This window comes from Mytilus edulis, chromosome 8 (genome assembly GCF_963676685.1).
Source record: "Mytilus edulis chromosome 8, xbMytEdul2.2, whole genome shotgun sequence".
Taxonomy (NCBI): Eukaryota; Metazoa; Mollusca; class Bivalvia; order Mytilida; family Mytilidae; genus Mytilus; species Mytilus edulis.
Genome location: NC_092351.1, coordinates 44759505 through 44773706, shown reverse-complemented (window position 1 = coordinate 44773706; position 14202 = coordinate 44759505). Strand labels below are relative to the sequence as shown.

The 14202-nt window shown below is 31.3% G+C and overlaps 1 protein-coding gene across 3 annotated transcripts; it reads right to left on the bottom strand.

The window, feature by feature from the left end:
- Positions 1-783: 783 nt before the first annotated feature.
- LOC139485681 (mitochondrial ornithine transporter 1-like) lies at positions 784-13986 on the bottom strand. 3 transcript variants are annotated; one of them, XM_071270318.1, is made up of 7 exons: positions 13933-13986; positions 6793-6939; positions 5717-6125; positions 5089-5261; positions 4233-4394; positions 3358-3500; positions 784-2174 (listed from the first exon to the last, which is right to left on the bottom strand). In XM_071270318.1, exons 2-6 carry the CDS (start codon positions 6932-6934, stop codon positions 3373-3375), a joined length of 1014 nt encoding a protein of 337 aa, XP_071126419.1. In that variant the 5' UTR covers positions 6935-6939; positions 13933-13986; the 3' UTR covers positions 784-2174; positions 3358-3372. The 3 variants fall into 3 exon arrangements, with proteins under 3 accessions (XP_071126419.1, XP_071126417.1, XP_071126418.1); XM_071270316.1 differs by having other exon boundaries at positions 13839-13955; XM_071270317.1 differs by lacking the exon at positions 13933-13986 and adding an exon at positions 13209-13351.
- Between the last annotated feature and the right edge of the window lie 216 nt (positions 13987-14202).

Sequence of the window (14202 nt, the reverse complement as noted above, 5' to 3'; positions counted from 1 at the left end):
TAGGTCAAACATATTTGTTGTATGGAAGAATTGTTAGCTGTACATCTCACCTTGAACTCATTTTTAAGGTTCATTGGTCAATACTTAGATTTCTTAGAAACTATAAGCAATAGGTCAACTAAATGTAGTGTATTGAATGATTGTAAGGTGTAGATGTATTTCTTGTTTGGTTTATATGACCTTAATCTCATTTTCTTGGATCAAATTTATGTGATATTTGTGGTAAAGCTTTATATTTAGGAGTATCAAAATAATAGCAATGATTAACAAAGAAGTGGGGACATTTCAGCGTGTGCACTCTTGTGACGTATTGAATACAGACCATATTACCCTATATATGTCTTTTGGGTTTTTTTGTTGTGTAGTTGCTGTCTCCTTGATGTATTTCTCCCATCTTTTATTCATGTCATCTCAAAGGATGAGGAAGATAACAACGACAAGTCACCATTAGACCTTCAAAAAGTGCAAAACTTTAGTATAATAAGCTTGAAAACACACTACAATGAGATAACCAAAGTATCACATATATACAAAAATAAGAAGCTGTGGTTTGTTTCATGTGTTTGCCAACGACACAACTTTCCAAAAGAGACTAAATAACACAGAAATTAACAACTATAGGTCACCATACAGCCTTCATTCAGACATGAACTGAACACATTGCATCCTTTTTTTTGTATTTATGAATGATAAAATCTCCCTATACCTGGTAACACCCAAAGTAAAGTAACAGAGATTCTTTTATTGCTGTTCTTCATCCAAAAGCCACAGTAAGGCCATTGCTTATTTGATGTTTTTAATTTTATTTTCAGGCTCAGCACACTGGCAAATCATTCAAGTACACTGTAACATTTCAAAATTGCACATTTAAACAATATGATTTTAATGTTAGTTATACAAAAACAAACACAAGATTCACATATCATTAACATAAATAATTATACATTAATTTGTAGATTATCAATGGTTCCTCAAACATGAGGGAGTTTCTTGGCTACAATCTATTATCGCTATTTTGTGCATTTTTCCTTTGATCTTTTTTTGTGATAATTTTTCATATCATGCTACTCGCCTGAGATGGAAAATTATTGCCAGAAACTAAGGAGACATGTTGTGATGCTAATAAAATTGACATGAAATTGACCCCAACGTCTTCATAGGTAAAATAGCGATAAACAGATTATCATTGGTCATCTCAACTCGATTGCTTTTCTCGGTTTCGCCGTACCGGCTCACAGAAAATCAATCTCGTTGAGATGATCAACGATAATCTATAAATCCAGGTTGATAGCTCTGAAATAAGATGCAGCAGAGAAAAATCATCATGTTTTAAAGACCATTAGTAATCTGTTTAGCACTATTTTCTTAGTCAATGTCAATGACGTATGTCTAAGACACCAAACTTCTGAAATGAGAAATACCCACATCCATAGAGTGATGAGATGGAAAAAGATCTTAGAAAAAGATCAAAGGAAATTTGAGAAACAAAAATACTTCCAAATCTCTGATATATACAAAGACAGTGTTTTGCTATTTAGAATCCTAAACCATTCTAATATTTCAGAATCTAAAAGGCTGTGTACCAACAATGAAAATTTCAGATTCCACTTTCGATAGTGAAAAGATGATTTACATCCTTTTATTTTGCTTTCAATATTTTTTATTACAAAAATATTTAATTTAAAAGATCTATTAATCTAATAAATGTAAGAGATAAAATGAAATACAAATAAGTCCGAATGAGCCAAAATAATTCCATAATTTCTGTATAAAACTGGCCTCAAGTGGTTATTCTGGAATTCAGCAAAATGAGGATCTATGTAAAAAGCTTCTATTGGCTTGACATCAATTACAATCTTTTTTCATGTACCCATATTCCTCGCCTCGCTTAGTCACTAATGTAAAGGACATATAGCCTGAATTGGAGGTCATGTAATTGTGAATTTCTGAAGAATAATACATTTATAAAGCTATTAAAACTAATAATAAATTAAAAAGTAAGTACAATTTCTTTATGAATGCTTCCTGTTGCTAAAACTATTCTTCAAAATGAAATAAGTTCTTTGATTTTTCTTCATCTTGAGATTCTAGGCTTAAAATCCTCAATCTATCATCCTCCACAATAACAATCAGATTCATCATATTATCACAGATCTTTGGCAAATTGGTTCAAACTGCAAAGAAAGGTAAATTGCATTAGTTACTTATTTGATTATTATACATGTATATTAATAGTCAATTTCTACGTCATTTAGTCTATTGTGGAGAGTTGTCTCATTGGCAATCATATCTTCTTTTTATATTGATGACAATAACATATTCAGTTATGTTGCAAACATAAGTTATTTCAATGACTGTCATTTTTGCAAATTAACAGAGGAATAAAAATGGCTCAACATGAAACTAAAAGGAGGTACATAACACTACAGGGAGATAACTCAATAATAATCATCTGAACGTTTTAATAACATTTTATTGCTAAAGAAATATTTAGCTTCTCAATAATCAAATTTAGTGTTCGCCAAACTGTAATATATCCAATGAAATTTTTCCGAAGTGTGTGGTTCAAGTTTTTTTTTTAATTTTGTCAATTGTTCAAAGAAAATATTTTGTAAAAATTTGATGAAAATTAATTTTAGTCAAGGTGTTAGATACCACCTTAAATTGCAACAAACTAATATAATACTAATGTAGAGGTGTATCTCATATGTAAATATAATTTCAGCATAAAATTCAAGCATTTAAGGAGGCTCGCGGGTATAAAAAATTCAGAAAAAAAATAAAACATTTGTTTTTTCATTACAAATTTTATTTATTACACTATTATAGCTATTACTTTATAATATGGTACAAAAATCACACAGACAAATCGATTTGGTTTGACCACAGATGACTTTAAAAATGTTTATATCATTGAAAAAGCTTCAAATTATCTCCCTTTGGTGCAAAAATGTGATTTTTTGACGTTTAAATTGAAATATCTTTTTTAACTCATAGGTGACCTACATCTTTTATTATTGTTTTCAAACAAGCTGTACATAAACTAAATAATTGTAAAATTTTAGCGATTTCTGTAATTTAGTTCTTTTTTTATTTCGATATTACCAAAATTTCTCCTATTAGTTCAACAGAAAAAAGGAACATTAACAAAAATGTATGCTTCTTTCGGAGGCAGATTGTAAGCTTAAATGAACGGTGACCCCATATTTTTATTTTATATTTCTATTAGGTATAAGATAAAGTTTAATCATAGAAAAAAATAGCAAAATCCTATATTAGAAAAAAAAAGTTGATTTAGACCCGCGAGCCCCCTTAACTTGACATTTTCTATTATTTGAAATTTAACATAAATCTTACCTAAAATTATTATCATCATCCAACATTATCATAAACATTGTACATAACATCTTTAGTTACTTCAACAGCCAAAAACAAAGCTCCTGATGATGGGAAAGTCCTAAGTAAACATGGTCCTAATCCTTTATACAGCGCTCGTATACCTGTAATAAAAAATATAGCTTATTATAGAAAAAAAAAAACATGCATATTATGACAATTATCTTGCCAGTTATATTTCTATTGAGAAAGTCAACTAGGAGTGACCTAAAGCTGTTATGGCATTCAAAATCAATATGTAAAACCTTATTGATTTATTTTCAATTTGGTGACTTTCCCCGAGTTTCATTTTATTTCAACAGCTTCTGTTGTTTCAATATCGTTCTTAACATTCTTAAGGTATTAGTATATATTTTCATGGATTTCATATGTATGGGTGAACCATGAATTCATTGGTTCAAGGAAATATTCCTATCAAACAGTCTTTTATGCAGAATTTGTCAAAATCACAAAATTCAAGTTTTTAAAGAAAATACAATTTTACCTGGTAAATGGTACACACAAAAAGAAATAAACCCATCATATCAAATTTTATTAAATACTTTACCCCCTTTGCTCCATCGGGCTCGGTCAAGGGTGTCCCAGATCAAGCTAGCATTGGTAATTCAATGAATTTTCCCTTGTAAAATCAAAGTTTAGGTTGCTGATTGATTGAAAACGAATTAGACAAATAACTACTCATGTTACATCTAATAAAAAATTCAGGTATATGCCATTAAGAAATTTTTCTGAGCTGTGGTAATATGTATGCTAACTTAAGATAAATTATGTTGTAGGTTGCTGTTTCATTGACAATTACCCTATATCTTCCTTTATTTTTTAATAAACAATATTACCTTCTTCCCTATGAATCTGTAGGAGTGTCTTGAAAAATGAAGGAGCTGCCTTTCCCACGGTACTATTAACCTGTATCCTAGATTTGACAACGTCTGTTGGAAATATAGATGTCCATAGTGCTATACCCCCTATACCTCCAGCTAACATAGTCCTCAATGTACCTGAAGATAAGTTCCAATTAAAATTTATAGGAAGCATTTTTTTTATTGAATTCTGTAAATTCAGAAGTTATTGCATGCATTTATTATTGCAAATTTGTCATTTAAGACTAAAATGCCATTTTAATTATTGTGATATTGAGAAAACTCATGTTTTATTATATAATAAAAATTCAAAATGTGAGTTTAATTTTTAAATGACCCTGTTGCATTTTTTGCAATAATTAAAACTTTGCAATAATTTCTGAATTTACCGTATATTCATCATAAACTTATAAATTTAATTTCTATAGGAATATGTTCATCAGGGCAAACTTGTTTTTTTAAAGACAAAAGATACACAATAATGCAACAAATGAAGGAATTTGTACCATAAATGACAGTACTTAGAAAGCAGTAGGTAGTTCAACAGAGTTCTCAAAAAGTGTCAGTCCTTAGGATTTAACCACCAAAATATTGCATAGGACTGACACAATTTTAGTATTTTTTAATAGAATTGATAGTGAGGACCAGCAGATTTTCTTCAATGACCACCAAGGAAAAAAAGATTTCGCGAACTCTGGTTCAAACATTTATAAGATATTTAAAACTAATCAATGAAATTTTAATGATTTTTTGCATAGATAAAACAAATGTTTCCATGGTTGTATTAATTTTATAACAATTTCAAATGTTTAAATACACTACAGCTAATTACCGATATCATCCTTCGTTTTTCCTTTTGGTGTAAGATAGCGTCTGCTTGCCTCATATCCTCCAAAGAAGAAAAAGTAGCCTGGTATTTCTCTAGCCATGGTACTGGTCAGGCCTTTAAACATTCCTCTGATTCCCTCAGCATGCAGAATCTCCCTTGTCAAGCCAACTGGGCCACTTACATAAATGAAAAAAAAAAACCATATTTTTTCTATGTCAATCATGTCCAATTTTCTAATAGTAAATGATAAAGAACTTGCATAAACTTAAAATATTATAGGTGAGGTAATTTGACAAACTATTGAACAACAAGTTAAGGAACATATTCTTAATTGACTTACAAAATATAAAAGTTTATAAGAATGTATATACTGGTATATAATATCATGGAAACCATATAGTGTGAGACACTAACCCCTCATCTTTTGTGTAAAACCCCCCTCTCCCCCTTAAAAACTAATTTTATATGTTATTGATTAATAATAATTATTCTGATTACTGTGGATTCATTACTACTGGTTTTTGATTTTTTTGTATGGAGATGAAATTTATCAATATGATAATTATATAATACAGCCATGATTTTTTTCAATAGAATAATTAAAATCTAATTTTCAAAAGAATGTACATACATTTTTAGTCTCTCTAATCCACCTTCCAATTTTCCCTGCGTAGCCATTTCCCTCATTGCTTGCAGACGACACTTTATAAGTTCTGTAGGACACAATGTAAACGAGCAAAAAAATGCAGCTCCACTTCCTGCCAGCGCATTTTCAAGCGGATTTAAATGTTTGATTTCGTGTTTTCCAACACTTAACATAACAAGCTTTTGGCAAACTCCATAGAAACAAAATAAAACTGAATTTTCTGCAATGTTTGCTGTGAGCGCTGGCATAGTCCCAGCATATAAACCTCTAATTCCATCTTTTCGAAATGTTTGAAAGAAGCAATCAAAAGCATTTTTATATAGAGTTGGAAATGTCTGCATCTTTACCTTGACTGTGTCTAGTGATTGTCCCACTACGACATTAGCAATCCCTCCTGAAATTAAAAATAATGATTGTACAATAAATTTTATAATCTATATTATGATGATTATATAAAAGATAGTTATGACTCTTAATCTCCCTACCCCTAAAAAAACAAACCAACATAAAATTCTATATAAATATAGCTACTACATTTGTACTAGCTGGAAACATCATTTCCAGAAATGTTTACTAGTGACAGTCATATTTTAAGTTTCAAGTTAATGTGACCAAAAACTACATTGTCCTTTTTTAGCTGACCATGCAGTGAGTGTTTTGCTTATTGTTGAAGGCTGAAAAGTGACCTATTGTTGTTTAATTTTTATGTCAGTTGGTCTCTGATGAGTTGTCTCATTGTCAGCTATACCACATCTTCTTATTTTTATATTGTACCTTAAACTTGATATGGGACATGCTGACAGATGGACACATGGACCAGTAAACATTTACAATGTCTCTCTATTTTTTAAAGCAGAACAGAAAAACAGATTATTATTGCTGTTCTTTATCTTGACAATTTCTTGAAAGACTTCAATGATGAACACAAAAACTGTTATGTCACTGGACTAATATTACAATGGATTCCGACCTCCATTACCAACTCCACCCAAATTTAAATGCTATGCGGCAAACTTTTACTGCAGCTTCACTAGTAACGTTTTGTGTTTTTTTACACATACCATTACATCCAGCAACAAAATCTATAATGGCATCAGCAGCTGGATTTCTCTTAAACCTTGGTTTATCATGATCATGATGGTCAGGTATATCTACTATTGGTACTGTATCCACTATGGCTATATGTGGACGCTGGTCAGCCATGTCTTCTAAAAGTAAATAGATTATTTATTGTTACAGTAAATTAAATACAATTGGGATGTTTTTATATTAATTTGAAATATGCAACTGTATTAGACTCAAGTCAACTGAATTCATAATTTTCCCTAATAAAATGTATATAGTTGCTTTCATTAAACTTCCATATTTTTGCCAGTAATTAAAGATTACCAATAATAAAGGCACCATATGTCTGATTTTAAAACAGAAAGTTCAATTTGGAGTTACAATCTAGACATTTAGATACATGTATCATGTTAAATCTTCCCAAGCATAGTAAACATGGTAAAGTTGTGAATAAATCAAACAGAAAATCAAAGAGCTGAATAGCTCTGAGGGGAAAGACGGCCCTTGTTTCTATTTCATTTTTATTTGGGGGGGGGGGGGGGGGTATCTTTTGATAGTCTTCATATAAAGAATGAAAAAAAAGAACAGATAGAACATGTGGAAGGTTGACACTATTGGAATCAATTGCTGTTTAATGAAATTTCGTTTCTTTAGTTTAGGATTCAATTTAGACCAATGGAAGAGATCTGCATCTTCTAAATCTAAACATTCAATTAAAGTTGATAGTTAATTATCTAAAATTCAACTAGTTGAAAGTTGAATTCTGTCATTTAACAACAACTACACTTATTTTTGAAATCTTAATAGTGTACAACTGAACTGCAGGCTAGGGCCATTTTCCACTTTTTGTGACAGTACTCTTAAGATTTTAAATTTTTTTCTTAAGAATGTTAGGACTGAAAATCTATTCAGTTTTAAATTTCCATTGATAAAGTTCCCAGTTACATCTCTCATCACAGGGATACAGGTACTAACAAGAATGTGTCCTCAGTACACGAATGCCCCACTCGCACTATCATTTTCTATGTTCAGTGGACCGTGAAATTGGGGTAAAATCTCTAATTTGGCATTAAAATTAGAAAGATCATATCATAGGGAACATGTGTACCAAGTTTGAAGTCGATTGGACTTCAACTTCATCAAAAACTACCTCGACCAAAAACTTTAACCTGAAGCGGGACAGACAGACGGACGGACAGACGAACGAACGGACGGACGCACAGACCAGAAAACATAATGCCCCTCTACTATCGTAGGTGGGGCATAATAAAAATAACAATATGATTGATGTAAACTGTGTGAAGCTTGTTTCCAAATCCTACATTTTGAAATATTTGTAAAATTTCATGAATACATAGGTTTAAACTACAAAATGCAACATTTGTAATTTTTTTTGTTACTATTACAATGATTATGTTGGTACACAAAATTTAGTTTAATGGAAGACTACTTATCATATACTAAATGTCACATTTTAAGTGTTTATTTTAGTGGATAATTAGCTCATAAATTGAGGTGCTCCTGAATTGGAGGAAGATTCTCAAAACAGAGTTTTACAGAAAAAAATGGAAAAGATCGTTTCTCTCCCCAATCTCATGTAGGCCCTCGGACTTTTGGTTACTTTGAAAGTTGCTGACCTACAAATTAAAGTATTGCATGTTGATGTTTGAATCATCTACAGCAACCATCATTATGTTTAAATTTAACAAATACTATTTTTTAATAAGTGCACAATCTTTGAGAATGATTTAAATAACCAGTGAAGGATATCCCTGCTTATGCGTAGTGTGGCATTCCAACAATGACGTCACTATAAAATATAATGTAGGTTGGATATATTTAGAATATCTCGGCATACTGATTTTTCCGGATTGTAAAAGAAACGTAAATAGTGTAAAGGGGAGCTCAATATACAATAATTTCGAGAGAAACAGAAGGGAAATGTGTAAAAAAAGTGTTTAAAGTCAATTTATTCATTTGTGATCATTTGTGTCTCCCCATCTCATCATTCTCAGTAAGATTTGTTGGGGGGTTTTCCACACTATAAAAACAAAATGAATGATGTGAGGGAATGTCACTCTGGTCAACCCCATTGGGGATTGACGGCTTGAAGCCGTCTTCCCCAAAAATCAAAGATCTGCAAACAACATTCAATTCTCATAATGCATGTAACATGTGTAATGAAAAACATTAAATAAACGTGTATGACATGTTGGGATTCATAAATCAACAATACATTTTGTAAGAGGGGCACAGTTAATGTCCATTTGAATTCCATTTTTTTGTTACTGAAAGTGATTGCATTTATGATAATTTAATTGATAGGTGGTTGATGTTTAACACCACTTCCGGTTACTTCCCCATCTCTTGACTATCCAAAGGCTGCTAGATACAGTTGGTGGATAAAACTGGAGTGTAACCAGAAAGAGGTACGTACTGAAACCCGGACCGGACCGGACTCCGGACTCGGACTTTGGTATGAAACCCGGACCCGGACCCGGACTGGCCGCCTGACCCGGACTGAATGCCGGACCCGGACTGGGTAAAAATTATGAATTTTCTTAGAATCACCTTTTGTTTTTTTATTCAGGAGAAGGAAGATAATTTTTTGAGAACTGCAACACAGTACATTATAATAATGATAAGACAATCAAATTTTGCTCTTACTCTTGTATAGTCTAGAAGAGAAGACAAGCATGCAAGTTAGCCTTGCAATGATTTTGTATCTTCAATTTACAGTTGTGCAATTACTTTAAAAAAAAAAAATCATACATACAGTATGAATGTTTACAAATGACTTTAAAAAACATGGAAATACTTTTTTTATAAATTATAGGGAGAAAGTGAATTTTCTTAGAAATATTTTTTCCTTTTTTTATTAAAACTGTTCAGAAGGAAGTTAACTTTGGCAGAAATAAACAAGATGCATTACATGTATAATAATTATGAAAATGAATCAGACCTGTATAACCGGCCCCATATATTGCTATATACCGTGAGAGTAGTTTATATGGGCAGCAGTGACGCGATGCATGAACACGCATTGCGTACTTGTGTACTATATGTGCTTTAAAGTCCAACAGGAAATCGCTCAATAACTCTGGCAATAATTCCGTTAGTCATACTGATAATCAAATTAGGGAAGGACCGAATTATAAACAAATGTATTACATAAAAGTGTTATGAACAAAATGATATTTGGAAAACTGTTGAACTATGAAATGATTTAAAAAAAATAATCTTATTTATAATCCCATACATGTATTTGAATCATAAACTTAGAAAAAAAACAGTTTAAAAACGACTGACTATATATAGTTGGCAGTAGTCCTTTTGTGACAGTTAATGTTTTTCAAGGGTATCATTTGCGCCATTTTTTCTTACAAATATATCAATTGCGCCAATATTCGGAAATTATTTGCACCAGTTTACTTGTGACCCAGGAAACACATGACGTCCTTGCGACGTTATGTATTGGTCGCTGGAAGGTCATGACTGACGTTACGTAAGTACGACGTTGTTGCAACGTTGTGAGAATGTACCATCTTGGGGTAAAAAATAATTCATAAGCGATGTATCTTAGTTTATTTTGACAATGGCTGCTAAAATAAAATTATTTCACTATATTGAACATTTTTATTTTTATTTATTATTTCATTATATCTCGGAGCTAATGCCCCTTTAAATCTAACTTATATACATGCTAGATTATGATTGATAGTGTAGTCTTTGACACTTTTTGCGTGAAACATTGGATTGTTGAATTATTTTAATAGACTTTGTGATGACAATCAAATGAGCAAATAAATCTTTTTTTATTATTTTACGGCAGAAAAAAATGGAGTAATTAAAATAACATGTTATTGACAAGTGAAGCGTTATTTTCGATGTTGATATAAGAATAAGAATGATGTGATGTGATGTGATTGCCAATGAGACAGCTGACAAAGAAGACCAAATGACACAGACATTAACAACTATAATAGTTCACCGTACGACCTTCAAAAATGAGCAAATTCCATACCGGAAAGCAATAATGAAAGATAAACAAATGTATTACACACCAACAAACGACAACCACTAAATTGCAGGCTCCTGACTTGGGACAAGCACATACTTAATGTTGCCAGTTTTAACTCTTTTGAAGGCACCAACCCTCCCCTAACCTGGAACAGTGATGTAAAATAAGAACAAACTATAAAAATCAGTTGACAAACTATTAACTCATCAGATGGATACAAATAGATTTACACAAAAAAAGTATACTTGGGTTGGTACTTATACTTGGATGGGTATTTATACAACTGATACAGCTACACAACAGAACGACACCAACTACATATATGAGAATACTCGCAGTTACTGATCACAGCTAGTACAAAAAAGCATTCCATCAAAGTTCATACTAGGATGAAATTTGAAAAAAAAGGAAGGACAGGAGTTTTGAGTAAAAAAAAGGCAGGATGAACAACTTGGCAAAAAAAAAAAGATAGGATGACAATTTATGTAAAAAAAGTTAGGATAAACTAAGAAAAATAAGGGGCAAGACCGAAAAGAGTGAAAATAAAAAGGCAGGACAGAGATTACAATTAAAAAAAAGGCAGGACAAAATTTGTCACCCCCCCCCCCCCCCCCCCCCAAAAAAAATCAAATGGTAGTTCCCTTATTTAAACACTGAATTACCAATAGTCTTAATGTAATGTATTTTGTAAGTAATTCCTGGTTGTGTCTTCTTTTTTCTTTTTCTTTCTATAAACCAATATCCTAAAGCGAGTGTAAACCTTTGTCAATAATTCATTCTGAGGAACAGTATTAGAGATCATAAGAATTTAGAGAAACAATTAAAAGTCATATGAATTCGGAGGAACAGTATAAGTCTTAGAGATTATAATAACTCGGAGGAACAATAAAAAGTCGCAAGGCTTCTGAGGAACATCAAGAGATCATAAGAATTCGGATGAACAATCAAAAGGCATAAGAATTCGAAGGAACAATAAAAAGTCATAAGAATTCTGAGGAACAATAAGATAAAGGAATTTGGAGGAACAATAAGATATCATGAGAGTTCGGAGGAACAATAAGATATCATAAGAATTCGGAAGAACAATAAGAGATCATAGGAATTCTTATGATACTAGTTGACAATTCATAACAAATGTACAATTGGCTAACGAAAGAGGTTTATATTGATGAATAGAAAGTGACATTCACCTACAATTTACCTGTGCACAATCGGCGCAAATGAAAGATCGAAACTATTAAAAATCGGCGCAAATGTCAAACACCCAATAAAACACGAGACTTTCATTACACAGTGACATAACGCCAATTGCCTGTATATATATATCTTTATTCTCAATAAACCATCATTTTGACAAGGTATAGAGAAAATACATATTTACAATATATACAGTTTCTTAGAGAAATATAAACACACCGGCGAATTATTTAGAAAAGTAGGAATTCTATTTTTCCCTTAATGTCTAGAAGAAGAAAACAATACACAAAAAAATATAACCTCGAATGTTTCAAACTATTGCGCTTTACTCTTCCTATGAAAAGAATTTAATTTGCTTTCATTGATAATAAAAAGATTTTATTAATTTCCATAAAACAATAACGACAAAGGAATTATTATATATCTCTTCCTTACTCACTTTACTGTTTTTTGTTCAATTTTGCGCTCGGAATGTTGATTTCTTTTTTTTTAATTTATATATACTGTAACTTATTATATGACAGTAATCTTTAAAAAAAATCAAAGTGGTAAAAAACCCACAGTCCGGGTCCGGCATTCAGTCCGGGTCCGGCGGCCAGTCCGGGTCCGGGTCCGGGTTTCATACCAAAGTCCGGGTCCGGAGTCCGGTCCGGTCCGTGTTTCAGTGCGTACCCCAGAAAGAACCACCTTAAAAATTGGTGCATTTTATTTTAGTGTGGGTTTTTCCCTTTCATTCACCTTTTTGATTATAAAATTCTTAAGATTTTGAGATGCAATTTAAATGAGATTTTTTAATTTATTGAAAATAAATTGCACATCACTTTAAAAATGTTTTGAAATACTGTACATTAGAAAATTTTGTATTCTAATAATGTTTTTAAAACAAAGTATATGTATATACAAAAAAAAGTAACATGTATCTATATATATCTTTACTTTATTTAGTAACAAAATTATTTAGTTAATTTGTTTAAACACATGTATTTTACAAGTTTGAACTACTCCAAATGATTTTCACTCCCTTCATGTGTTGTACCAGAATCATATTAACATGTAAACTAGAGACATATCATACAATGAATTATGCCCCTTGATTGAACCATAAAGTTACAAATTATAAATTAAAATAAACCCATGAATTACTATACAGACAACATGGACAATGACAGAGATGCTGTTAATATTTTTACCTACTTGCAATGAAAGTCACAAAAAGCCAAAATAATGGTTATCCAATGTCAATAAAGTTGTATGTAAAGCAAAAGTGCTTCTCAGCACTGGAAATGGGCTTTAGTAGCTTTTGTAGGGTTTAATTTGATGCTTGACAATTCCAGTTCAAACTGGTCAAATTTAGTTGTATAAATATGTAGTTCAAATTTGTTCTTATTAGATCTTACTAAACTAAACTTAATTAGCTATTGTAATTTTAAATGTTCATCCATGTATTTACATTTTTTAAAGGCTTCCAATATTGTTTTTAAATTATGACTTTTATCATTTATCCTAGTATTTTTATTACTATCATTAGGACATCGGAAAAATCTAGACATAACGAAGTCAAACCATACACAAAACAAGGTGTAATGTGCTTTTTTAAACTCAATATTCAGACAGCATAAAGAGACTCTGAAAGAATGTCTTAATGCTGATGTTTTGTTAAATACAGATACATACAAACATATGAAACGGATCTGGAGTTTATAACCTTTGAGATAATCAGGGTCAACTTTTTTTGGAAATGATTCGACGAGGAATGCTATAGTTTATACCCTATAAATGGTAAAAAAAGTACATTTAAAATCCCGTGTTCTTTGTTGTACATACTTTTCGATTTATGACAATTTCAATTTGTAGTCAGTTCATTCTAAATACATTGATCTGATACGATGTGGTGTTTTGTTGACGAAACTGTACACACCTCCACTAATACAAACTTTTATTGGTTGATTTTCTACAAAGTCAAGGTCATAAGAAAAAAAGAACCTTATTCCATATAGTTTTGAATTAGTTCCGTGAGAGATATAATATATGTCTCTGGTTCCGACTGCGATGTCACAGGAGTTTGAATGCCGCAATCGCAAATTGAAAAAAAAAAACAATATTTGAGACGAAGTATTTTCATAACAGTTCAATCAGGCCTGAATATATGAAGAAAAAAAAAGATTTATGGAAATGCATTTTTCCAGTG